This window comes from Labrus mixtus, chromosome 11 (genome assembly GCF_963584025.1).
Source record: "Labrus mixtus chromosome 11, fLabMix1.1, whole genome shotgun sequence".
In the NCBI taxonomy this organism is placed as follows: Eukaryota; Metazoa; Chordata; class Actinopteri; order Labriformes; family Labridae; genus Labrus; species Labrus mixtus.
In genome coordinates, this window is record NC_083622.1 from 16,638,096 (window position 1) to 16,664,078 (window position 25,983).

Sequence of the window (25,983 nt, forward strand, 5' to 3'; positions counted from 1 at the left end):
GCCTATAATATTTAAGTAATTATGACTCAATGTATGTAACATTCACAGATATGACCTTGTACTGAAATAATAAACAGTTGAAACTTGATGAACATTATCATTTATTTTGGAACAGTTACTGTCACTTCGATGCTAAAGTTGTTTTTTGTTTTTACTCAAGCAGGATTTTAACTAAATACTAATTATTGTGAGGTTTTTTTTGTCATTGTAGTATTTGTAACTCAAGTAAAATATCCGGGACTTCTTCAAAGGGAAGTTTGCATGTTTACATAATAGTGAAGACTAAGTTCAAATGTTCCCTTTTTGAGTACATGAGTACAGCAACCATATAAGATAATACACAGAGTTAATGAAAATTAAATTCAACATTTAAATGTGCATACTTCCTGGATTTATCATTTCAAACCCCTCACTTTCTTCCTTACACCCCCCCCCCCCCCACACACTTTCTCATTCTCTCTCTCGCCCCCTTTCCTCTGGCTTACTTCACCCTCCCCTGCTGTCTCTCTCCTCACCCTCACTGTGTGGGCTGTCAATAATTGATGATCTCACTGACTCAAAGGGTAACAGTTCCAGGAGAAAATGTCTCACCCATTTCCTCATTTATTCCTCACCCATTTCCTCAAGTCTATCTTCAGGTTCTGGGAGACTGAGAAACCAAACAGGTGTTTATCTGAGCATGAGGATCTACGTCTTGAAGCAGCGTCTGTCTTCTTTGTCTTACACCCTGTTGCAGCTGCTATACGTGCGAACAGCAGCGGGTTAATGCTGCCTATGTGTCTGACAGCAGGACAGAGGGAGGAAAGGGAAGCTTAAATGAGTGAGAGGCAGGGGGCAGAGAGGAAGAGGAGGAGGAGTGACAGAATGATCGAGTGAATTAATTCAACCTTAGCCAGCCCTGATTGACTCGGTCACAAACTGGCATGTACAACCACAGTGACAGCAAAGCCATGGAGAGAGAAAAGAGGAATGACACGTCTTTCTCCAGGAAGAGAAGTTTCACTTTCGGGGCATATGGAGGGTGAGTAAAGACTGACTGTGTCAAATTTGAACTGACATTTAACACAAGTTGGTTGAGAAGCTGGATAAATGACTTCTTTAGATCTAATCCTCTCTTCTCTAATAATTCTCACTTCCTTGTTTACAGTGTGGACAATTTCACATGTGGGGACGCGGCCAGGTGAGGGTTGTATCTTCTCTTTTATTGCAGCCAACATTCTTCAACTTTGTCGTGAAAAAGAAACTCAATTAAAAGTAATGACTAGTGCTACATTTAATGCATTTCTACCTGTTGCTGCAGACCTGAATCTGCAGGCGAGAGCATCCTGGACATCATGCACTCTCCTGCCACTGAGAGCAAGCCTTTCCTCTCCACCAGCAGCAACCAGAGGGTGGTCTCATTATCATATTCAGCGTGCACCTCACCTCTCTAAATTTAATTCCACATTCTTAAAGTATTTCAATATCCTGCCTCTGCGAGAAGTCAAGTCGCTGCTGAAGTATGTGTCATGTTCCTCTTCCCTTTCTCTCTGTCTGTGTTTCTGTCTGACCCCTGCTGCCTGTTGTTTGTATCAGGACACTGAGCTGTTTGAAATCATTGAAAAGCTGCAGGTGAGTTACACATCCATTGATCTCGAGTAGTGCATGTGTGTGTTAAGGAAGTTTCATATCATCAATACTTCCCCTTGTCCATCAGGGCAGCAGGATCGATGAGCAGCGGTGTGAGTTCCCTCTTCCTCTGAAGGTGAAAAAAAAACACATTTAGTTGACTTGATACACAGGTTTGATTCTGTGTGTGTGTGTGTGTGTGTGTGTTTGTGTATGTATGTATGTGTGTGTGTGTGTGTGTGTGTGTGTGTGTGTGTGTGTGTGTGTGTGTGTGTGTGTGTGTGTGTGTGTGTGTGTGTGTGTGTGTGTGTGTGTGTGTGTGTGTGTGTGTGTGTGTGTGTGTGTGTGTGTGTGTGTGTGTGTGTGTGTGTGTGTGTGTGTGTGTGTGTGTTGACACCGACCTTTCCAGGAGCGGTGTGACATTTGTTTATGCAAAAACAAAAAACTGTCAAAACACAACTGCATCATCATAAGGTGCTCCTTTGTGTCCCTTTAAGTCCCAGATTTTAACGATAGGTGGAGACCTGCCGCTCATCCTGCCCTCAGAGTCAGGGGGTTATTGGATAGACCCCCCTCTGGAGAGGCTTGTGGGTGTGAGTCCCACCTCATCCCACTCAGGCCCAGATCCAGAGAGCTATGACATCATGGAGAGAGACGGAGAGGCCAAAATCTACCACGAGTTCTTCCGCTCACGAGTGAGGAAACTTTAAACGCAATCTTAAAGAATATATCATCTCTCCTAGGTCGGGGTTCAGGTTTTCTTATCTTTCTCCTTCTTTAGTACCATCACACATTCACAGCAGTGGATCTGGCTCTGGGGCCTCTGGTTCTGTCTGTGTGTCTGGAGGAAGAGGAGAACAAGCTGCGGGTCATACTAAGGTGGAAACCTCTTTAATTTAATACATGTACCCTGTAATACATTCTTATTTCTTTACATCAAAGAGGCAGAGTCATTTTCAAGAAAGTATGAGCTTTTTCGTGTAAGAAAACATTATTATTAACATTTATTACTCATCAATCAAAGCAAAGTGAATTGTTATGTCTTTAAACATGTCTAAGGCTGATCTTTATATTCAGTTTATTTGAAGCGATACTGCATCACTTATACACAGACACGGTGTTTCTTGTCTAACAGGATGAAAGAGAGCTCTCTGCATGGAGTTTTCTCCCTCTCACTTTTCCCCAACATCCCGTCTGCTGTCGAGTTAGCAAAGGTAGGAAACTGTTCATTCTGGTGTTCTTATACAATATGGAGACTACACTGAAGGATGCAGTACCACACTGTAAATGATCTGCATCACAACCAATTATAGAAACATTAAAAGTACCAAAAATAAACATTCACAAATGTTGCATTTCTGTGAATTAATGCATCAACATTTATTATGAGTTATTCTTGCTTGAATTCCGATGTTTGGGTTCTGATGTTGGTCAGGTTTTTTGTTTGGGTTATTTTACTGTCCATGTTGTTGTTGTTGTTGTTGTTGGTTGGGTGTCTCTTCCGTGGGCTGCGTTGTTGTTGTGATTTGGGTTCTTATGTGTTGTTGTTACGTTTTCTTCTGCATTGTCAAAGCACTTTGTTTTTAAAAAGCGCTATACAAATAAAGTTATTATTATAATTATTATCATTGATAGGCCTTAAGCATGATTTAAGCATGATTAGTGCTAGCTCGTCACCATGGAGGTAATATTAGCTACAATCTAGACTTGCTATGTACTGTTTTATGAAAACAACCAATTTAAGAAGTAACTAAAGTGGTTAAATAAATGTAAATGGTATTAAAAGTACAATATGTCCAGTTATAATATAGTTAAATAAAGGTGTAATTTCATATAACATAGAAACTGAACACAACCCCTTCAAAAACATTCTACTGTACTTGATAGATGTAATCAGTAACATGTGACCTCAAGTGTAAAACATGTTTATAAGATCTCTCACATGCTCTCTAGATGCTCTGCGACAGAGTGAGCGTCTCAAGGTTTGAAGTGGTCGGCCACCTCAAGGTAATGCTTCTAAAATAAACAATAACTATATAATTACACAGCTTAATTTATACTGATTTTATTAAACGCTCTCTGTGACTCATCCCTCAGGCTCCAGAACTTATAACCGCATTTGATGAACACCGTGTGTCTCCAAACTTCAAGTTTGGAGTTTTGTACCAAAAAGAAGGGCAGGTGAGAAATGTGTACGGATAAAATGTTGTGCATTTATAAAACTGTCTGGAAAATGGCACCAGATCATAACCTCCCCACTCAGACAAAATTCTTCTGTGTCTAGTTCACTGAGGAGGACATTCTGAGTAACAGCGAGGAGAGTGCGGAGTTTAAAGATTTCATCTCTATTCTTGGAGAGACGATTCAACTGCATGGTTTCAGCGGGTAAAGTGTGTTATTTTGATGCAGTTGAACAGATGAGACATGCAGTGTGCAATGTCCCATGATTGTGTTCCCTCACTCCCTTACTTTCAGGTTCAGAGGAGGGCTGGATGTGTGTCACGGTCAGACAGGGAGTGAAGCGGTCTACACCTCCTTTCATGGGAGAGAAATCATGTTTCATGTCGCAACTAAGCTGCCGTTCACAGAGGGAGACCCACAGCAGGTCAGACAGGGTAGAGTTTTTCTGAGGATCATTTTGTGATGACTTTCTGAAGAAAACAATGACTCACTTTTTTTTTTTTTTAATCCTACAGTTACAAAGGAAAAGACACATTGGTAATGATATCGTAGCTCTGGTCTACCAGGAGGGCCAAACCCCCTTTCTTTCTGATGTAATCAAGTCTCAATTCCTGCACTGTTTCCTGGTGGTCCGGAGGATTCAGAGTGAAGAGGAGACAGAAGGAACTGCTTACCAGGTGTAACCATCATCACCATCAAAAACCTTTTTTACTTTAAGTTAGAAATTTAATCAAGTGAAAAAAATCTATAATTTCCTTGGATCATTTTCATCTCTTCACAGGTGTCCGTCACAGCCAGAGAGGATGTTCCTCCCTTTGGTCCGATTCTCCCCGATCCTCCCATCTTCACAGACGTAAGAAACCTACCATAGTCAACAAACTTTTTTTTTTTTTTACTCAAAGAAATACAAGTAGAGCAGCTATCGAATCATAATTACTAATATCATTTGTAATTATCAGTCTATTAATGACTAATGTATCATTATTTCACAGTCGTTAGTCCCTTCTTTTCCAGCTGTTGTTCCTTATTTATGACCGACATTTTGACTTGTGTAAATAGCAAAAGTACAGGTGTAAATGACGCAAATTTCTGTGCAAACCGACAATAAAGTGTTGCCTTAACTTATCTTATCTTATACAATGATCAATCCATTACATTTAGTGGTTCAAAAAGTCACATCAGTGAGCATGCACATGCCCAAGTCCCTAGAACTGGCTTACCTAACTGGAATACAGCCAGAAGTAATCTTAATTATGTTACTTTAACTTACTTTTCCTGCCCTTTTTCTCTGCACAGAAAATGGGTCTGTGTGTTCACCCAAAACTGGACATTTAGAATTTCAATAGAACTCATTACCTTAGGCTATGTGCTAATCGGGGAGGTATAAGGTTCAAAGTTCAAGGTTGTCTTTATTATCCCTGCGAGAGGGCAATTTGTCTTGCATTCAGCAGAAAAACAAATACATACATACAGCCCGCAATCAGCAAACAACATAGAATGGACAATAAATAAATGCAATAGTTAAGAGACAGATGGAAGCAGAGGCAACACAGTTAGTGGTTTAAAAAGGTGATGGTTTCTCATCCTCTTTGTCCTGCATGCTGGCAGGCTGAATCTGCGGCCTGACGGCAGCAATTTAAAATCCTTGGACAAAGGATGACTTTGATCTGCCAAGATTGACTGAGCTTTCTTAAAACATTTTGTTCTATATAAATGAAAAAGGTCAGAAAGGGACGATCCTGGGATTCTGACACACAGTTTAACAATGCTCTGCATTTTGTTGCGGTTTTTGACGCTGAGTGACCCGTACCAGGTCACCATGCAGAAAGTTAAATGAAACAGGAATAAAACATCTTTATAAAAGTGCTGTCAACATTAAAATTCCTAAGCTTCCTTAGAAAGTGCACACGCTGATGAGCTTTTTTGCAAACAGCTTCGATGATAGTCTCCAGGTACTTGTATTGGTGCACCACCTCAACAGCCTGGTTGTTAATAAAAACAGGGGAAATGACAGAGGGATGTTTCCTGAAATCCACTGTCATTTCTTTAGTCTTTAGGACATTAATGTCCAGGAAGGATGACCTGCACCAGTCTGTATAGCTCAGTCTGTAGGGACTTGGGTTGGATACCGGAGGGTCGCCCGTTCCAGTCCCAAGTCCCAGGTCTTCCAGCAGACCAAATCTGGAAATTGGTCTGGAAGGTGGAGGTTACTTCCTGAGCACTTCCTCCCTCAAGCAAGTCACCAAACTCCCCCACCCACCACCTCAGGAGTGCTCGCTGTGGGCAGCCCCCTCACTCCTGTTTGCATGTGTGTGTATTTCAGCCTATGTGTGTAGCATGTTCAACAAATTGAATTATAGTATATGTTCTTCAAAAAGAAAAGGTATAATTAAATAAATAAATACAGAGCTCTTGAAGACCACCCTGTGTCTTTTGCTCTTGTCTGCCTCAGTCTTCGATCGTTATTAAATGTTTATTTCCTGCCTGGTTATGATCCGTGTCTTTTATCCTCCACTCATTAAACTTTATATTACTTCACTTGTACGCCCAGAGAGCATCTAAGTCCACATGTTGCTAACCTGAGTATAAATCATTGACTGAGATTCTTAACAGCGGTCTTGGTTTGTCTCTGTCCTGTCTTAAAGCGATCCCTGCTGAGAGAATTCCTTCTGACCAAACTCATCAATGCACAGATTTCCTGCTACAAAGCTCAACGATTCAGCAGACTAGAGGTAGAGGAGAATTTGTATTTATTCACGATCTTCATTTTTGAATGCACAAGCCTGTTGTCTGATTTCTCTCTGCCATGTCTGCTCTCCTGTCTTCCTCTGAAAAAAGCTCCGAACTCGCTCATCGCTCCTCGAGTGCTTGCAAGCTGAACTCTCAACTCAATCCAAGTGCATGATGGGAGATCCAGCACTGTCTGCTCTTCCTTCTTCTGAGGGAGTACGGGGGGTGCCGGAAGGGAGCGGAGGATTCATTGAGAACTTTAAGGTAAATATTGGACTCCTTCACACTTCAATTTAAAAGACCTGGCTTTATTATCTAGATTCAACATTCACTCTTGTTTGTTATTAGAGAGCCATCAGAGTGCGGAGCCACTCCTTTGAGAATCTCGGGGTTCCTAGGAAGACTGGAGTCAGTGCATCACAAAGGCCTAAGGTAAAGAATCACAAGATAATCTAATGCTTTGACTTAATAAATACTTGTTGATTGGCTTGAGCTTATACTCTGTTTTAACATCCTTCACAGACAGACAAAGATGGAGAAAGGTAAGACAGAACAAAAATGATCAATGTCTTTGATATTTTGAGTAAGCCACATAAATAATGATTTCTTCTGTTTTTTTAGTGACAAATCTCCTGGACCTATGCAGGGTCTCACTGACAGTTCAGGACCAGCTGAGCTCAAGGATCAAACTAGTCCTCAAGAAGAAACATAAAAGGAAATATCGTTTTGTAGATTTTAGGAGTGGATACACATATAGACATAATGAGCCTATATGGTCGCTTCATTATTATCCTTGTGGATGGCTTCTATGTAAATAGAATGTAAAAGTAAAGAGTAATTCTGAGAATGTAATTATTTACTGTCATAGCAGTGATCATGACATCAATTTAAATCTTTACAATGTCATTCCGTGAAATGTTAAATGTATATATTAAACAGCCAGGAAAGGCTCAACGTTTTGACAGAGTTTACACATGTGTGTTTTATATGATCAATAAATCTATGACTCCATCGATGAGTGTAACGAGAGGAAATGGGCACAAGACAGACGGGTAATAGCTGGGGGAATTGATTTACAATAAGCAGGGAAAGTTGGATTCCTTATGCTTTGAAGACTGGTTATATTATACCAGTAAAACATTATTTCAAAATAAAAGGTTTTAGAAACAAAGGTGATGCTGTGATGCTGTGATGCCAGTAAAATACCTAAAACACCTAAACAAAGTCAAACCAATGGATTTATTAACACACAAACCAGTACTCCCAACAGCACTCCAAATGTCTCTACTTCCTGAATCCAGTACTGGGCTTTAAAGCATAGAGGCCAGGTGCAGCTCGTTGAGTCATTAGTAGCTTCACCTGGGCAGAGCTGAAGACAACAGGATGTGGAGAAGGAACACACAGTAACAGTATGATGCCATGAATAGATGTAAATTTGTTGCAGATATGATTGAAGAATCTTAACTGTGTAGTTACAAATTCAAAGTAGTCAAGGTAAATATTTAGTTTTGCTTTACAAAAATCAAGTAGATAAAAACTTTTTCTTTTAAGTGTGACTTTGGGATACTGCATTTGAAATGTGTTTAATGTTTATTTGGAAGCTAAACGGATTTTTTTCACAGCAGAGATTTTGTCAGCATGAGTTCCTGTCTGAAGTTTTGTACAGGACTCTGGCAAACACTGAAAAAGTCTTCAGTTCAAATTAACACGCGTTTAGTGATATCTTAAATTATACTCACTGCATTTAGGTGTCCTGCTCAAATCATCATTTTTAAAGTAACATGTTAATGTTTTGAAATATTCTATATGAATGCATGAATAAATAAACAAGTCTCTGTACTGCAAGAGAAGAGATACATATTATTATGTGTGTGTATATGTGTTTTCAGGTAAAACATTTTAACTTAAATTAAACTATATGAATGTATTATCTATTTAAAAGAAACAGGCCTTTTAGATTTTTCTAAATTTCTATTCCTGTCCAATAGCGGTAATGCACTTCTACGCTGTGATGCTAACCATATGAAGATTCAAGAGGAAGAAGAAAAAATTAAAAATCAAACTCACCAAATATGTGAAACTGGGAAACATCTTTATAATATTCAAAAACAAGTTGGTACAGGGAGGAAGATGAGCAGGAACCCAAGAGAAGAGGCAGTGATTTCCCAACTCTGGATAAGACACACAGGACTTAACAACACACTTCACATGATAGTTAAACACACAACTGGATTGTGTACTAAATGTGATCAGCTAGAATCAGTAAAGCACGTTTTAATGGATTGTGGTTTTTATGAGGGTGACAGATAGAAGATGTAAGAGAGATATCAAGATCAACAAGATAAGGAGGTTAAGGGAAAACAATAAAATAGTTAAAGATCAACTACACTGTACAGAATATTCTGGGGACTAAAACTAGTAAAATATAAAACGAGTTCATGTCGTTTTAAAAAGAAACACAAATAATAGACCCGTGTCTCTCTTCTTCAATCCTCCAGTCCAGTAGGTGGCGTTTACGCACCTTGACGCGGGTTACCAAACACCAATAAACCCAAAAGAAGACGAAGGAAAAGGTTCACCAAGCAGCTGTGGGTCCAGAGGAGGGCAGTAACGTGTTGATGTGTTTTGGTCTTTCCAATACACAATCCTTGCAGTAAGACATTGTGTATGAACCTAAGCTCTTGCTAACTGTGCCTTGCTAAAAGCTACGTCAAATAGTACACATAGCAACAACGATTCCAGCTTAAACTAACTATATTCATTTCATACTGAGTTTTTGTGGAGTTGCTGCTTTGACGTATCACTGCGTCAAGAAGCCCTACGTCGCGTTAGTTGAACTTTGACACACTGTGAAGACGCTTTGTGGTTATTCAGACATTTCTTAACCTCGAAGTAAACATTTCATCTCATCGCTGTGAGTTAGAGCCACCGACCTTGCAGATCTGAAGATGACATCCAAGAAAGTGGTCGAGTTGTTCTACGACGTGGTGTCTCCGTACTCCTGGCTGGGCTTTGAGGTCAGTGTAGTTTGTTTTCGGTGGGCTCTTGTCACAGACTCTGTTAATACTGAAACTTGACTGATGGTTTTTTTGTGTTCACAGGTCATGTGTAGATATAGAAATGTGTGGAATATAGAGCTCAAACTGCGCCCTGCATTTCTTGGTGGTATCATGCAAGGATCAGGTAATCAAAGTGTAGCAGCAAGTGCATTACTTAAGTCAAATAACTGAGTACAATTCTATTATTACCATTACATTACTGTTGCATTTGTAAGTTTTAAATTCAACGAATGACTTTGCAGATTCAGAATAATAATACAAACACGTCAAAAATAAAATATGGTGTTGGATAGGTGACTTGTTCATACTCATGTGGTCAATGTTGGTACTGTTATATATCATAAAATGTTAATCTTTCATGACAGGCAACAAGCCCCCCGGTTTGATTCCAAACAAATTCCTCTACATGACCCAGGATCTGGCCCGCTTGGCAAAGTATTTTAATGTTCCCTTGCAGACTCCATCCGACCCGGCTGAGGCCATGTTCAAAAAAGGTACGAGCGTTAGTTGCGAAGTCAGCCCTCTTATTAAGTCATCCGTGCGCCAGATAACAGGTGGCTGTTTCTTTATCAAGCAGGACCAATGAAGAATTGAATTTTAGCTGTCGTCCTGATTTCCGTTCCCAGGCTCCTTGTCTGCGATGCGATTTGTAGCAGCGGTACAGGAGAGGCAGAAGGGAGGAGACGAGCAGGTGGAGCGCGTGTCCCGGGAGCTGTGGAGAAGAATCTGGAGTGAGGACAAAGACATCACTGAACCTGCATCATTGTCTGAGGTACAAGCTTATGCTGACTGGCTGCTCGTATCTGACAATATTAAAAAGCACTTTTCAGCTTTGTCAGAGTGTGAACTTTTCTACTTTTTAAAAAAAATTTTTTTATTGCAGGCAGCGCTGAAAGCAGGATTGTCCGACAGCGAGATTAAAGAAGTGCTGAATATGTACACCTCACAGGAGATCAAAGACAAGCTGAAAAGCTCTTCAGAGGAAGCCCTTGATTATGGAGTCAGTTTCCCTCAGTTCTCCTTGTAGATTCAGCCAAGAAATCACAATATATTGAACCCTCTCTTCTCCTTTCCAGGCATTCGGATTCCCCATGATTGTGTGTCATGTAAATGGCAAGCCAGAGATGTTTTTTGGATCGGACAGATTTGAGCTCATGGCTAACTGCATCGGTGAGAAAAATATTGCAATGTACCACCATATATTATTCAAAAACACATGATGTCAAAGTAAGCTAGTAGAAAGATTAAAATATCACTTTACATATTCTTTATCAACTGCTACAGCATAAGCCACCCTTGATAAGAGCGTAACATGTGAATACTGTAAGCTGTATGTTAGCTGGAGACAGACAGTTTACGTTTACATGATGAAAACTGTGTTGCAGCTTTTCTCCTTTGTTTCTATTGTTTGTTAAAAGTTCATCCTCTCATTCACATTTCTAATTAATCTCACTGTGATTCTCACCCCGGACTCATTTGTTCTCTGTTATAGGCGAAAAGTGGCTGGGACCTCAGCCTGACAAGTCAGCTGCCAAACTGTGAGAGAGAGAGAGAGAGAGAGAGAGCGAGAGAGAGAGAGAGAGCGATACCTTCACACACTGATGGTGTGCTCACAGATTCACAGATTGTCTAATTTGCATCCTGTATTAACAATGTCTATCATTTTCCTTCATTCTTCAGTTTCATATTTTCAGTGCTGTGCCTTGTGAAACTATTCAGAATGTATCCAATGTAACTAAAACATTTTGCAGTGTAAATATTGTAACATACAAATGATGGGCTATTAAAAGAAACATTGACCAGAAAAATCAGCTTGTCATCTTTCTGTTGAAATAAAAAAAAAAGACGTGAAAAGGATGTCATTGTTTCATCGTTATCTTAGCCAGGCTCGTTAGGTGTCTCACATAGGGAGAAGAGGTTTACTCATTTGGTTGGGACTAAAAACTATCCTTCAATAACATTCATGCTCCAACTGGAAGATTCCAATTGACTGTTCATCTAGCGCCACCTTGAGGTTGACATTTGTTGCTTTCACTGAAATAAATGAATCTATAATTATAAGACTGATAGCCAAGACGTGTGAAACAAACTTTTCAAGTGTTCTCAGGATGAATTGTAAATCTTTTTCACCATCATTCGTCCAAAATGCAATCTTTTCCAAATTACTTCTGTTCAAGAATGAAGCGTGCTTAACAAATAGAATCCCTGTCCTCCTCAGCTGAGCCATGTTAAAGGTACAATATGTACAATTTATGTGTAATGCCAAAAATGAATCTGCTACTTTTCTGTTGAGCTGTGCACTTACATTATTCCAAATGTTTCCACCAATGTTCAGATAACTCAGAGAAATCCTTATGGGGGGGTTCAATGGGTCACCTGTCCTCCATGGAAACCTGGGAAACAGCAGATGATACTTCTCAGCGTAAGAAAGGAAGTCTGTGAGGCAGCAGTTTATTTTGTTTTAAATGAAAAAACATGGTGTCCTTAAATATAACTTAACCAAACATGAAAAAAATAGACATGCCCAATCTTAAAACACAGTATGTTTTTAGTTACATCAGATTTTATTGACAAAAGACAACAACTCCCATGATCCCACACTACCTCACCACATAAACTACATCATGTGTTTGCGTGATGGGACAGATGCTTTACTTTACAGATGCTAACATTACAGATGCTATACATTATAGATGTTTAACATTACAGATGCTAACATTACAGATGCTATACATTATAGATGTTTAACATTACAGATGCTAACATTACAGATGTTTAACATTACAGATGCTTTACTTTACAGATGCTTTACTTTACACATGGTAACATTACAGATGCTTTACTTTACAGATGTTTGACATTACAGATGCTATACTTTACAGATGTTTAACATTACAGATGCTATACTTTACAGATGTTTAACATTACAGATGCTATACTTTACAGATGTTTAACATTACAGATGCTAACAGATGTATCAGCATGTTCACTTTGTTTTTGTGAGGATGCTGAGATGCTAACATTAGCTTTGAGTATTTAGCTCAAACTAAAACTGACCTCAGCAACAACTCTGGCTGCTAAGATGTCATGTGGTGAATGCAAGTTTTCTTTGCTACATTTTAAAACAAATATATTTATGAAACAACAGCCATTATTATTTCATAGCTATTCTTAAATAAGGCATTTCTTTTTAAAGCTGTGATCATTAACCCGACTTCAGCTCAGTGTGTTCCTCAAAAGAAGCTCCTGAGTTGAACCTGTTTAGTCTTTTCTGCACAGGTTTTCTCCCACATTCCTACTATAAGCCTGTTAGGTGTAGTCTATTGGAAACTAAATTGCTAATGGGTATTTATATTAGATTGGATGTGGTTGACCTTTTGTTTGATTTGTGATAGCACAATAAGCTCTCCAGGGTGTAACCCTCCTCTATCCTGAAGTGAGCCTGGATATGTTTTGCTTCATCACTTTACGATGTGGGAAAAGATAAGAGGACTGTTTGATAAGACAACATCTTTGTTCAAATGTTAAGTTGAATAAAAAATATGCTGAGTCATGTTAAGTGGATTTGGTGACTTTTTTTTTCTTTCAGTCCGAATCTACAAACTAAAGAATCAAATGTCTTACAACAGCTTGTCTTACAAAAATGTGCTTATATTTAAAAAATACTGAGCTACAACGAAGTGATTAGGCATCTGACAAGATCCTAGAAAAGGGCCTTACAATCCATCTATTAACACTTACTACAATAAAACCCCATTATATTGTTTTTTAACTATTCACCCCAAATATCTACAAAATTACAATATTAGGAATACATTGCTGCATCAGTAATTACACAATTATCACACATGATTTATCAAAAGGCCATTTCACTGCATCATGACTCACTTATATACTCTTATGTGGATTTTATAACTAAATTTAAATGTCATTTAGTTATTTTGCATTGTTGTTTTTGTATTTGTCTTATATAAGGATAATGGTTGGATTTTACAGCACAGCACCATCCTAATTGACACTTTTTTAGAGTTTGTAATTATTATTTACTTGTGTCTAATGTCAGTATCTAAACAAATAAGCAGTTGAATATTTCCTGCTCCACCTACTGCAGAGCCTGTCATACGAGTTCCAGCATGGTGAAGGCCAAACATGCCTAACAAAAGACTTGTGAACTAAAAATGACAAGGGAGCTGCAGGACCAGTTTCCAAAACAAAGAGGAGAGAGGCAGAGCCAGCGGTAACCTCGACTTAAGAGACAAAAAAAAAGGAGTTGCAGAATGTGGCTGAGCAAACTCAGAGAGAGAGAGAGAGAGAGAGAGAGGAGGCAGGGCAGGACTGTGGGTTACAAACCTGATGCCAGCATGATGCACCACTTCTTCCAGTAAGAAGGAGGAAGAGGTAAACAGAGGTGAAGAGGGATAAGGTGGAGGTGAGGAGGGTGGAGTCAAGAAAAACAGAAGGTGGAACCTAGACAAACAGAGAGTGGCGCGGCGATCCCCTGAGCCAAACTGATCGCCTGAGAAAAACAAGACAATGAAGATCTGAAGAGCTCAGCTGAACCCGGACTCCACATTCAGCTTGGAGGATGTATAAAATATGTGTGTGACTGATGTGAAGAAGGGAAACATGAGCATCTAATAACAGGATTTTCTTTAATATACAAGACAATACTGAAGGAGCTGAGGTAAGAATTTAAAATGCTTCATGTCTTTGTCATTTTAAGGTGCCTGAGGTTGAACGAGCTCATGTATATTAATATTTATTTTAACAGTGTAAATCACTCTGGGAACAGGGTTTCTGTCATGTTTATGACATGTCATTTATGAGTTTGAGTACACGAGCTGGAGCTGTTTCGTCACTTATATGTGCAGTACAACACCAGCATTTATGTGTGGAAAAAATGCAGATGAACAGGTTTAGAGATCTTGGATCTGACGTATCAGGATGATCAGGTGGTGGGAGAGTTCACTCAGTGTGGCTGTAGTGTCATTTCTGTTCCTTAACACTGCATTCAGAGAAGCTCTTTATTTAGATAACGTAAACATTCCCAAATTAAAGATATCTTCTTGTGTGTTTACCTTTGGGTGAAGGCTGTCACTCTTGTTTTAAAAGCTCACACAGTGTTAATTCTTCGTAAGGTGGACTGTTTACCATTGATGTTTGCTCTGTATGTCCTCGAGGATTAAGATTTGGTGTTTCAGGAAATGTATTCCTAAAGGTTTTAGAGATTTTTTAATCTAAGTGCAAGTCGTATGTGGAGGTAAGAAACAGTTTGGCACCTTTAAGAAGGAAGCACTGCTCTGTTCTCAGTTACCAGTCGCTCAGACACATCCTCAAACTGGATATCTTGTTAAAAGAGTCATGTTACTATTTGCAGATCCAGCCAAAGAGACTTAATGGGTGTCAGGCTACCACTGTCAAGTAAACTGTTGTTTTAAATCATCTACATCTATCTGTTGACGCACAACAAAAATAATGGAAACCAGTTGTTGACATGTGAATGGTGTTCAAAGATTGGACAACATTTTAATCTCACTTCTTTTTTAATCAAACAGGATGTCTTCAACATCAAACGCAGACTTCCGTTGTAACCATGGAGATACAATCTGTGGTAAGTTTTAACGGTGGAGCACTGTGGTCGATTACCTGCTCCGGCCTTTAGAGGATTTGTTATTGTCAACTTAAGACAAGACAAGCAGGCAAACTTTGAGGTCAGTGTTTCTCAGACTTATTGAGTGATGTTAAGAGTGTGTTTGTTTCATGTGTGCAGAGATCCGTACTTATGAGCAGGAGGTGATCATTGTGCCGATCCTGCTGCTGTCCAGCTTCCTGGTCACCCTGATCTTCATTTTACTGCTGCGCTTCTGTCCAGAAAAAGTCGATCGGATCCGTCCGCAGGCCTCAAAGCCGACCAGGAGGGTGCTGCATGGCATTGATGGTAAGACACTGGAATAGGGCAGAATAATTGTGATTCAAATATGCTTAATCATATCAGGGGACTCACAGTGGCTCTACATTGTCAGTAAAGATAAAGAAAGGCCATTGAATTTCTATTGTTCTTGTATTTTTCAAAGTGTAGCTAATTGAAGCTCATGTTCAGTAAGCTGATCTGTGTGTGTAAAAAATAGTTTCTTCTTTGTGTTTTACAGATACATTTTTGGACTCATATGATTTAGTTTATCTACTATCATGTAAATGTTAGCACTTTTGGACTTTTCTCTAGTGAGTCTTATTCTCTCTCTCCCTCTCTGTCCCTTTTTTCTCTCTCTGTCCATAGCTCCACCTGGTATCAATGTCCTGGAACATGAAAGCATCGCTCTGGACGTACCCAGTTCCTACTCCACCTTCAACCCCCCAACGACTTACCCCTCCAAAAGCCTCTCCACGCCTGTGGTTGAACCCTCGTTCCCGCCCAACCCCCCTCAGCAGACCTTCCAGCCCACTTTTACTCCTGTGGTCAAGCCCAGGGAGCTGCCCCGTCAGAGGCTGCCCGAGTCCTTCAACCTGGTCACGCCTCTGCCGGTTGCCTTCTCCCTGCGCTCCGACTCCTCTGTGTCCCTCTACAGGGCCCGCATGGAGAACAGGAACGTGGTGCTGCGAGTCCTGAATGGTGAGAATGTTAAACTTGAAGTTAATAGAAGATGGTTTGTGGCAGTCTTTTTCTGGACTCTGACATCTGATGTAACTTCTTCTCTCTCATCTTTCTCTTACTCTCTCCTATGTTCAGATTCTGCTGATGCCAATGAAAGACACAACTTCTTAGGCTTCGCATCCTTCCTGGCCCAGCTGGGACCTCATCCCTTCCTTCCAGAGCTTCTTGGTGTGGTTTCACTTCGAGCTCCTCTGGTAACTGTTGTAGAAGAGCTGGAGAACAGAGACTTGCTCAGCTACCTGTGGCGATGCAGACAGGTACGGTGAATCTTTAAATAGGAAATCCTTCTACTACGTGCATTATCTCACTTTAGGCATCAAGCCATACATTTAAAGCAGAAAATACATGGAGCAAAACAATGATTATATCATCTTCAAGATGGCAAAGTCATTTGTGTATGTCCTTTTTCTTTCAGGAAAATGTTAATCCACCGTGTGAAATGACAGAGAGAAGAATATTTACCATGGCCAAACAGGTGGCCTCAGCTCTGGTTAGTATGCTAATGAATATGTCCTCACCTTTTAAAACAATGTTTGACTTTCAAATCACAGAGAAACATAACCCCTGTCCTGACACCATCTCCTGTTAACAGGGTTTTCCTCCACCAGACCCTAAATGTGACAGATTTAATGACATTACTTTTCACGAGGAATGTCATAATTGTGTTTTTCTTTTTTTGTTGAAAGAATCAAAAGTTACACGGTGGAAAGATTTCAACTGATTTAGCACCATTTGGAGGTTCATCAGGAACATGAGCAAATTTACTCACAATACTTCTGAACAATACTGTTGGGACAATTCTCAAGTTGAACCTCATGGTGGCGCTAAAGGAAAAGTCTGAGTCTCACCAAATTCATTAGGATTCATCTTCAGGGGAGCATGAATCCATCAAAAAGCTAACTTGAATTCTCAGTTTGGATCAAAGCAGTGAATCCAAAAACTGTCAATTATTACCATCATTTACTCTTTTTATATTTTTGTATTCTGGCCACCATAGATGAAACAGCGTGAATACATTTACCTTCAAATACTCTCTACATGCATTAAATCACTGGATCTAGCTAAGCTAAACGGATATTACGGCTAAAACTAAAAAAAATAGAGGTTTAGATGTTTAATTATGGGTTTCATCTTTTTGCTCCATCAGGAGTTCCTTCACAACAAAGACCTTCTCCATGGAAACGTCCGTGCCCGCAGCGTGTTGGTCAGTAAAGAGCACACGGCCAAGCTTTGGGGCCTGCATGGGGTCTACACCAGGAAGAGCCAGGAGACCACTCAGAAAGATGATGCCAGCATGAAGAAATGGCAAGCACCAGAGCTGTTAGCCCGGAGACCTGCCAGTCAGAGCAGCGATATGTAGGTTTTTTTCAATGCAAGGATGATGCAATTTTTGGAATTTATTGAGTTAGTTATTAGCTAACCATAACTTCCATCTGTGTGTCCCTCCCTAGTTGGTCGTTTGGCATCTTACTGTATGAAATGGCAACATTAGGTAAGTAAATGTTTGACTTTTGGGGAAATTAGTGATAAATGATCCAAAAAACCTAAAAAAAAAAAACAAAGTACTTTATAAAGTAACTATTTGTAGCTTGAGACTGAGAATAACACTTTCCAAACTGTCAGAAATTTGACATAATAATTGATCATACTATCAACAAGTTTAGTGCAGCTGTGGCTCAGTTGGTAGAGTCTCTCAACAGAAAGGTAGGAGGGGGTTCGATCCCCAGCTCCTGCAGCTACATATACGATGGGTCCTTGGGCAAGACACTTCACCCCAAGTTGCTCCTGCTGCTTCATCATCGGCGTATGAATGTGTATGAATGGGATTACTTACTTCTGATGACCACTTTACATATCAGTCTATATCATATGGGTATGAATGGGTAGGGTGTGACCTGCGGTGTAAAAGTGCTTTGAGTAGTCAGAAGAGTAGAAAAGGGTTGGGGCGCTGGTGGTGCAGTGGTTGGGCGGCCCAGGTTCAAATCCGACCTGTGGCTCCTTTCCCGAATGTCATTCCCCTCTCTCTGTCTCCCTGGTTTCCCACACTATCCACTGTCCTATCTCTCTAATAAAGGCACAAAAAGGCACAAAAATAAATCTTTAAAAAAAAAAAGAAGACTAGAAAAGTGCTAGACAAGCTGAAGTCCATTTATCATTTCCGTTCAGTGTCTGTTGTTAGAAGCAATAACTGTTTAGAGGATTTCATGTATTTTTCACATCTAAACCTTTAGGCCATTTGATTTCCTGGAGTACCCAGAAACCACATATTCATCTGATTATTCTTCCCATATACGGCCTCTTTGTTTTGTTTTACAGAACATTTACTATTAAAAAAATACTGATATTGCAGTTGAAAAGTGCACATGCATTGCCTTGACAGAGCTCTGTATCCATACATAGATTTTCTATTTTCCCTCCAGGTGAAGCTCCTTTTGCAGAAATCTCAGTGAATGAACTTCTACAGTTCCATCAACGAGGCAAAAGTCTGAAAAAACCTTCAAACTGCTCCAACATGCTGTAAGAACCTACTACATGCCTCTTATAAGACGCACAACCAAACCAGAAGATGTTGCTTAACAATCTCATATAATGTTTTAAAGCTCAGACTGTTTTCCTCTGTCCTTCAGACACTCCATCATCAAGGGCTGCTGCCAGTGGAAGGATCAGGATCGACCATCTCTGGCCGAGGTGAGTCGCAAGCTGCTCTCAGGAGAGAAAGGTGCATCTGACAAAGTCCTCAAGGTGTCGGGAGCGGTGAACATCGAGCGATACCTGCAGGAAGCAGGATACGGGGAGTCTAACAGCTACACTGTTTTCTGATCCCTGCTCGGGCCGGTACAAAATAAAACATAAATTGCACTATTCTCAATCAACCCAGTGGTGCACTTTACAAAACAGTATCTTTCAAGTGCAATAAGTGTTTCGGGCTCTGAAAAATGTTCTTTTATCTACCTGATACAGTGCCTTCTTCTCGCTCCTTCTGCCATAGTGAAATATTTAAGGTTCGTTTAGGGAAATGTAACCAGTGATTTGTAATAGGAACTTGTAAGATATGTAAACTTGACCAAGTACAGGTGCTGCATCCCTCAGTTGTAGCTGATACTGTCAATATATGATGGTTTAAAAATCATGTTTAAAAATCTCAAGCCAACATGAATGAAGATGTTGTTTATATTTTTACCACCTTTTGTATGATTGTTTATTAGGCTGAGTTATGGAAATGAATGAAGGGAACATGTTTGTATTTATGCTATCATCTCAAACATTTTTATGTTAATAAAAATATCTTAAATCAAACAATGATCTTTCGTTTTTTCAGACACACACAGATTCAAAGATCCTTTAACAGGTATTTTTTATTGGTAGAACATGTGTAATTGTGTACACAGAGTACTTCCACTCAGCCCTGAAGAGAGCAAACCATTAGAAATACCTATTTTCAGGTAGTTAAGTTGGTTAAAGCTACTAAAACTATATTTTTATCCATGAAAAAATAGCTTTGATTGTAGTACAAAATGGAAAAGATACAAAACTAAACTTTTAAAGACTGGTAAAATGAACCTCAGGCTCTACGAGTGTCCTTTGCTTGATGTGGTTGGAGCCTGGGTTGAACGTCTATCTTAAAATAACAGGTACTACTAAAAGACTGAAACATATGACCAAAGTTAAAGCACCGTTTGAAATCCAGCAAGAAGGCAACGTTTCTTTCTCCCCTCCCCTCTCCCAAGAGGTGAACTGTCCTAGACAGGAGAACCTAGCACCTAGTCCTGCACACTGGCAGGTCTGCACAGTTTCACAGGAGTATACATAAAGAGGTCTCTCTCTACTCACAGTAACAGAATAAACTAAGAAACACTACTGACATGAATACAAACGTAAAAGTATACATATAAGTTTTTGCACATTCAATGTCTATAAAAGTGAACTGTTAAAACTCATGTCATGAAAGATTGGAGTATTTTTTTAAATTCTGCTCCTCGGCTGGACTGCATCACTCACGCAGCGTGTTGATGGAGGCACAGATCTTAAGCGCGGGACCCAGCTTGATATTCATGGTAGATATGAGATGATCCTCTCGCAGGAGCATAAGAGCTTGCCCGTCTATCTCCTGCGACAGGAACTGAGCAGCCAATTCTTCACAGCCTGAAGGAATCCCGACAGAATGGTACAGTTAAAAACAAACGAAAACAGGAGGCCGAGCTCTTTCAAATAAAACTGTTTTCTACGGACTGAAAACTGACCTTGAAGTGAGGAGATAAACCTGCACACTTCTTCCACGCTCCACTGAGCAGGAGTTGCCGAGAGAAAGTTAGCGCCCTCTAGTGGAGCAGAGCTGTCAGAGGGAGGAGCGCTGTGCCCGGCTCTCGAGCAGGAGTGAGAAGAGCTCGGGGATAGAGAAGGAGACTCGTCCTCTTCTTCTTCTTCTCCGTCGCTGGATACATCATCCGAGCGGCTGGACTCAGAGTGACACTACGCCGAAAGAGGAACATATTTAAAAGAACGGCTAAACAAAGACTTTAGAAAGTATAGTGTATTTGTTGATAAATGCCACCAAATTGATGTTAAGCATGAGGAAGCCATTTTCCATATTTTCTTGTGATCAAAAAATCCAAGTAAAAACACAAAACCAATCAATATGTAAACCAAACTCTTTTTTTTTTTTTAAATGACTTTTCAACTGTCTCTAGCACATTTCAATTCTTGTCAAATCGTTAAAGCGACAGAACATGAACTTATAAAAAGATGAAGTGTGAAGTTTTTTTTAAAGAGCCACTCATAACTTCCTAAAACTGCAGCTCTTAACAAAACAGAAGCAATGCATTTGTTAAAGGGACTATCTTCAGTTGTGCAATAATACACAAGAAAGAAAAGAACATGTCCTGTAGTGTAACTTTGTGGTCTACACCAACGGAATGCACGGTTACCCTTTTGTTGCCAAAACAGAGAATATGACCAGCTTGACCTTTTACACCACATGTCTTACCTTGACAGGTAGATGCCTGCTCGATAACTTATTACAGGGGATATTAGAGCTGCTCCTGCGAGTGGGACCCCTTCGCCTGGCAGCGATCTCAGTGGGGGCCGGAGGAGGTGCCACGCCTGCACCACTTCTCCCTCTGCTCGTTTTGAAGTGTTGGCTGCAGCTGACATTATACCTGTGAATCCAAGAGCACAGTGAGTACACAGGGAGACATTTTCAGGTTTTTTGAAACCCCCGTGTGCAAGACTGTTTTTTTTCAAAATCTCAAGCCCAATGTGCACAGTACGCCTCTCAGCTCTAATAAGGTATGGTCTCTAGCTAGCTCCCTTGTTACGCATGGTAACCAGACCTTTATGTATTCACAGCAGCAGTTTCTTGAGAGTCCAGATTGTACATCAATGCAGATATGTGAGGCTAAAGTGAATCATACCTCTTAGCACATGTGTTTGAACAGAACCTCTTTGATCCTCTGAACTGGCTGGCAGGGGCGAGGCTTGCACAGTATTCACACTTCAACACTGAAAAGAGAAGGCAAGTATAAAACCATGTCACAAATTTAGTAAATTTAGTAAAACTTTGAACATTTTTAATTAAAAAAATAAAAGTTATTCCATCACTTACAAGGAGTACCGTTCTCTGATCGGCCAACCAGGGCATAGTCTCTGTCTTTGAGGAGCCCAGCAACCTGTCATATCAAACACACGCCTGACAGTAAGGAACTTTATACACACAAACATGCAAAGTGTAACTTCAATTAATCTCTGAGTTAATGTGAAATCTCTGTTATTATAGAATGGCATACTTACAGGGAAGGGCTCAGCTCCCTCCTGGATGACGAAGCCCTCTATGAGGTGGGTGAGGACTTGGGGTTTGACCACTGCCTGGGGCACTGGTGCTCTGTCTTTGTCCCCATGGACACCTCTTAACAAGGGCAGAGGCAGGGACAGGGTGGGAGGAGATGTGAAGGCAGCTGTCACAGGAGGAGCTAATGAGGTGGGAAAAGACACACGGAAAACAATGAGAATTGAACATATAGCTACAATTTTCTACTACTTGTACTAGTAATTCACGCTTGGTTTGCATAGGGCAATCTGACATACTCGAGTCCTTTGTCGGCGCAGGGGATAAGGGAGGAGCTGAGTCTTTCATTGGTGCAGAGGATTCTGTTGCCATCTCATTTGAAGCATCACAGTCAGATTTTCTTTTCAGAGAGCCGATGACAGGCTTTATCTTATTATGTGAAGGAGAACAATGTGTTACCAAAGTGTTACCATTCCTAAAACACAGATTGTTTTCCTAACATTTTGACAAAGACGTTTCAGTAATCTTACCATTGCACTATTGTTGGAAACCATGTTCACGTTCCCACCGGCTACACCCTCCTGAGCTATGCTGCATCGTGCTTGTGCCAGAGCCACAACCTGTGCGTTTCCTGCCAAGCCCTGCCTCGCTCCCACAAGCTGCACTGGGATGTGGGGAGTGTTGTGTCCCCCAGCCGTAGCCTGGCTGTTGCTCGGTGGTGCAGGGAGAATGGGAGGTGGGTGTCGAGGGGGCAGCTGCACAGGTAAGCGGTGTCCCTGGGCTGTCTTGGGCTGGATTGGCACAGGGCCTTTGTCTGCGGCAGTGCTGGCTTGCTGTAGCGGCTGTACCACCAAAGTCTGTGTGTTTACGTTTGCCTTAGAAGTCAAAGAGCCGATGGGGTAGCCCTGGGTGGAGGTAGTGACGTTTGAGGTGGGCACAAGGATCACTGGGGCAGCAGAGGTGGAGAGCAGGATTTGGGATAGAGGGAGTGCTTGAGAGGAGTTGACATGACTTGAGGATGGAGCTACAGATGCAGCAGGAGTGACAGTCATGGCAACCTGGTTTCCAGTCTTTACAGTCATAGTGTTGGATTGCTGAGTAAAGTTGCCTTTGGACATTTGTTGTTGCATTTGCTGCTGCTGACCTGTCTGAGTAAAAGTCTGTTGCTGTTGACCAAGAGGAAAATCTTTCCTCTCTGGATGCTCAGACTTGACAGCAACAGTCCTGGGAGTGGAGGTGCAATGTAAGGCCAGATTCTGCACCTTTAGAAAGGAGAAGATTGTTATGAAATGTACGAGCTAAAAGTAGAAGTTGTAGTAGGCGGAGTCAAAAAGTCCTCCTATTACATTTTAGCCAATGAAAACTATTAAACATGTATTACTGTTTATTCTAAGAAGCTCAAACTTGACATTACAGTTAGGTTAAGGTGCTCAAACCTGATCATTGTCAGACTGGTTACTGGCAGAAGCTTCATGTTGTTGTTGTTGTTGTTGTTGCTGTTGCTGCTGCGGCTGCGCCTGGGCAACTGTTGTTACAGTTGCTGTTGTTGTGCCACCCGGCATAAAGATGAGCTGAGAGGCAAGAGGAGCCCTGAGAGAGCGGTTTACCTATGAGACGTGGGAGACAGGTAATCAGTCATACATTTAAATCAATGTTTATAGTAAATACGCTATCATGTGCAAATTATTTATTTGATAATCATTGTGAAGCTTTTTGATTTTTTTAAAAGCAGAGTTAAGGTTGAATAAATATCTTTATATAGATTTATGACAGAGACAGGAGCAATATGCTTTAAGTTAATTGATTATAACTAAAAATGGACTAAGTGCAAACCTTTTTTTTTTTTTTTTTTTAAACTTACCCTTAGATACATCTGTCCTTGTCCTGCAGAGTTTCCACCCAGCAGCACTGACTGGTTAAGAGCTGCTGTTGTAGCTGCAGAGGTGGCCGGGCCGTGAGGACGGGGGTTGGTCATAGTTCCTCCCGCAGATGTTGTGCTTAGGTTGACCTGGGAGGGACAGATAATTAAAATATTTTATATATTTAACATACTTACTCAATAACTAGATGTGCAACACATTTTTTTAACACGATACTTACAGTGGTGGTCGCTTGGGATATGCTGTTACTAGGGGTATTGGATTGTCGACTAGCTGCAAGGGTGGCCTGGTTTCAAGAAATAAAATAAAGTGAGGTTGTGTAGAATGTCAGCTTACATTACTTTTCAACTGAATGTATTTACTAGTCTTCAGTCTTGTTACCTGTTGCACGGCAGCCAGATTGTGGAGTTGGGCACTACTGATCTGCTGCTGCAGCATGAGCTGCTGGAAGTACTGAGCTGCATTGGGCTGTCTTTGCAATGCTTGGAGCGCCTAGACACACAAACACACAATACATGATGTCTAAAGACTGATACTTATGATATATGATACTTTTACACATTTCACATCAAACTTTTTTTTGGATTACATCTCTGTTGTTATTTATGCATACCTGCACAGCCTGTCTTTCATACAGAGACATGTGGGCTATTTGGGGCGCACGAGAGTTCCCACTTGTTTGAGGAGTTGCATTGTTGGTGCCTGTGTTTTGGTCTTCCCCTGCATCCATGGTACCTTTTTAAAAAAACACAGAAGACCCATGCATCAAAAGTAGCTGTAGCCAAATCTTGTTGTTATTTATGCAAAAAAACAACAACAACATATATACTAAATATATTTTAGTAATAGCAAAAATCGTAAAAAGTAATACCTCGGCATGAAGATCAAACTGAAAATGCAATTAAGCACACAGTCAAACTCACTTTTTATAAAAGTTTAAGAAATGTCAAAAGTAAGATAATCAGTATGTAATAAAGTACATGAACTCCTCAGAGTCAGTATGTTTCAAAAAGGTCACTGCTGGCATTAAGAGCAAGACAAAGTGGAGACAAACACTGGTGAAGTTACATGTCCAGAACTTCTTTTAAAACAGTTTTTTTTACTAGAGGAGACAAAACAAATCACAGCTTCCCACACCCAGCATTTACACCATCTAACTTTAACTTTAGCCACACATGAGCTTGGCTGAGTTCACCTCTGAACCACTCACAACTTTTGTTTTCATTAGCAGCCCAGTTGTCAACATGATAGATGATTGCGAAGAGAAGGAACAACATGGAGGAGAGCTCAGAAGAACGAGTAAAGAAAGCAGCTAGCCATCTGTAGCTCACTACAATACACTGTAGTGCTAACATTTATCTAAGAAAAGCCTGACAAAACGCGGTTAGAATTCATTAAAATGTGTAGCGTCACCTGAACAAAATGCATACTGTTACATAAGAGAGGGTAAAGCTGATGTATTGTGCAAACACTCACGTTAAACGTAACAAGTAGAAAAAGCTAACTAAATAGCATTTCTGGCAGACAGCTAGCAACAAAAAGCTGGCTATCACCCTTCAAACATGGTAACAGTCAGTGTTTTTCGACGTGCTTATGTGTTTACCTTTCTTTGAGGCTTTTGTCCTTTTCGCAGTTAAATGCAATCAAGTCAATATTACGATCTTGTTATTTTTTTCATGCAAGCCACGGTGAACCCCCTTTCATGGTTTTGCCTCCAACAAAGCCCCGCCCCTTCAGCAGTCCCTTTTCTTCTTCTTCTTCTTTTTTAGTTAATGGCAGCTTGCGTTTAATGTGCAATACCGCCACCTACTGCCAGTGTGCACCTGTTGTTACATTATCTTGTAAAAACGTAAGGCTCCGTATATTTATCTTCCTCATTCCATAATACATTTATGGAGACTCAATACTTCAACCTCACATTTGCTCTACTCACTCTTTAGATTTTCTCTATATGTTTTATATTCATGTAATAACAGACTACATGTTCATCAAGAGTTCTGTTCTAGTCCACATTGACACAAACCTGATGGATGTTTTCCTGTTAAATGCATTTTTTATTCAATCCTCCTGTTTCCCCCCCCCCCGATTGTT

The 25,983-nt window shown here is 40.4% G+C and overlaps 4 protein-coding genes across 8 annotated transcripts; 3 read left to right on the forward strand and 1 right to left on the reverse strand.

Moving 5' to 3' along the window:
- The first annotated feature begins 563 nt into the window (after positions 1-563).
- On the forward strand, positions 564-7,481 carry rap1gapl (RAP1 GTPase activating protein-like). Of its 3 annotated transcripts, XM_061049245.1 has the most exons (19): positions 564-1,021; positions 1,148-1,180; positions 1,301-1,391; positions 1,576-1,611; positions 1,697-1,744; positions 2,106-2,303; positions 2,390-2,487; positions 2,744-2,822; positions 3,562-3,615; positions 3,706-3,789; positions 3,893-3,993; positions 4,084-4,213; positions 4,305-4,466; positions 4,571-4,642; positions 6,435-6,521; positions 6,628-6,783; positions 6,868-6,951; positions 7,042-7,061; positions 7,141-7,481. In XM_061049245.1, the coding sequence occupies exons 1-19, from the start codon at positions 924-926 to the stop codon at positions 7,229-7,231; spliced, it is 1,722 nt and encodes a 573-aa protein (XP_060905228.1). In that variant the 5' UTR covers positions 564-923; the 3' UTR covers positions 7,232-7,481. The 3 variants fall into 3 exon arrangements, with proteins under 3 accessions (XP_060905228.1, XP_060905227.1, XP_060905226.1); XM_061049244.1 differs by having other exon boundaries at positions 1,003-1,021; positions 1,301-1,611; XM_061049243.1 differs by lacking the exons at positions 564-1,021; positions 1,148-1,180 and having other exon boundaries at positions 1,187-1,611.
- A 1,716-nt stretch (positions 7,482-9,197) lies between these two features.
- On the forward strand, positions 9,198-11,435 carry LOC132983083 (glutathione S-transferase kappa 1-like). Of its 2 annotated transcripts, XM_061049327.1 has the most exons (8): positions 9,198-9,346; positions 9,443-9,536; positions 9,621-9,702; positions 9,944-10,072; positions 10,205-10,350; positions 10,462-10,578; positions 10,655-10,748; positions 11,071-11,435. In XM_061049327.1, exons 2-8 carry the CDS (start codon positions 9,468-9,470, stop codon positions 11,118-11,120), a joined length of 687 nt encoding a protein of 228 aa, XP_060905310.1. In that variant the 5' UTR covers positions 9,198-9,346; positions 9,443-9,467; the 3' UTR covers positions 11,121-11,435. The 2 variants fall into 2 exon arrangements, with proteins under 2 accessions (XP_060905310.1, XP_060905308.1); XM_061049325.1 differs by lacking the exon at positions 9,198-9,346 and having other exon boundaries at positions 9,353-9,536.
- A 2,450-nt stretch (positions 11,436-13,885) lies between these two features.
- On the forward strand, positions 13,886-19,530 carry styk1b (serine/threonine/tyrosine kinase 1b). The gene is made up of 10 exons (XM_061049281.1): positions 13,886-14,262; positions 15,134-15,189; positions 15,349-15,516; positions 15,856-16,188; positions 16,306-16,487; positions 16,646-16,720; positions 17,378-17,586; positions 17,682-17,722; positions 18,651-18,747; positions 18,858-19,530. The coding sequence occupies exons 2-10, from the start codon at positions 15,135-15,137 to the stop codon at positions 19,048-19,050; spliced, it is 1,353 nt and encodes a 450-aa protein (XP_060905264.1). The 5' UTR covers positions 13,886-14,262; position 15,134; the 3' UTR covers positions 19,051-19,530.
- Positions 19,531-19,560: 30 nt separating this feature from the next.
- phc1 (polyhomeotic homolog 1) lies at positions 19,561-25,634 on the reverse strand. Of its 2 annotated transcripts, XM_061049226.1 has the most exons (15): positions 25,496-25,629; positions 24,764-24,781; positions 24,506-24,627; positions 24,274-24,384; positions 24,113-24,178; positions 23,874-24,020; positions 23,449-23,619; positions 22,543-23,274; positions 22,312-22,441; positions 22,018-22,196; positions 21,833-21,896; positions 21,642-21,729; positions 21,215-21,386; positions 20,472-20,700; positions 19,561-20,373 (listed from the first exon to the last, which is right to left on the reverse strand). In XM_061049226.1, the coding sequence occupies exons 3-15, from the start codon at positions 24,620-24,622 to the stop codon at positions 20,222-20,224; spliced, it is 2,358 nt and encodes a 785-aa protein (XP_060905209.1). In that variant the 5' UTR covers positions 24,623-24,627; positions 24,764-24,781; positions 25,496-25,629; the 3' UTR covers positions 19,561-20,221. The 2 variants fall into 2 exon arrangements, with proteins under 2 accessions (XP_060905209.1, XP_060905208.1); XM_061049225.1 differs by lacking the exon at positions 24,764-24,781 and having other exon boundaries at positions 25,496-25,634.
- Positions 25,635-25,983: the final 349 nt, after the last annotated feature.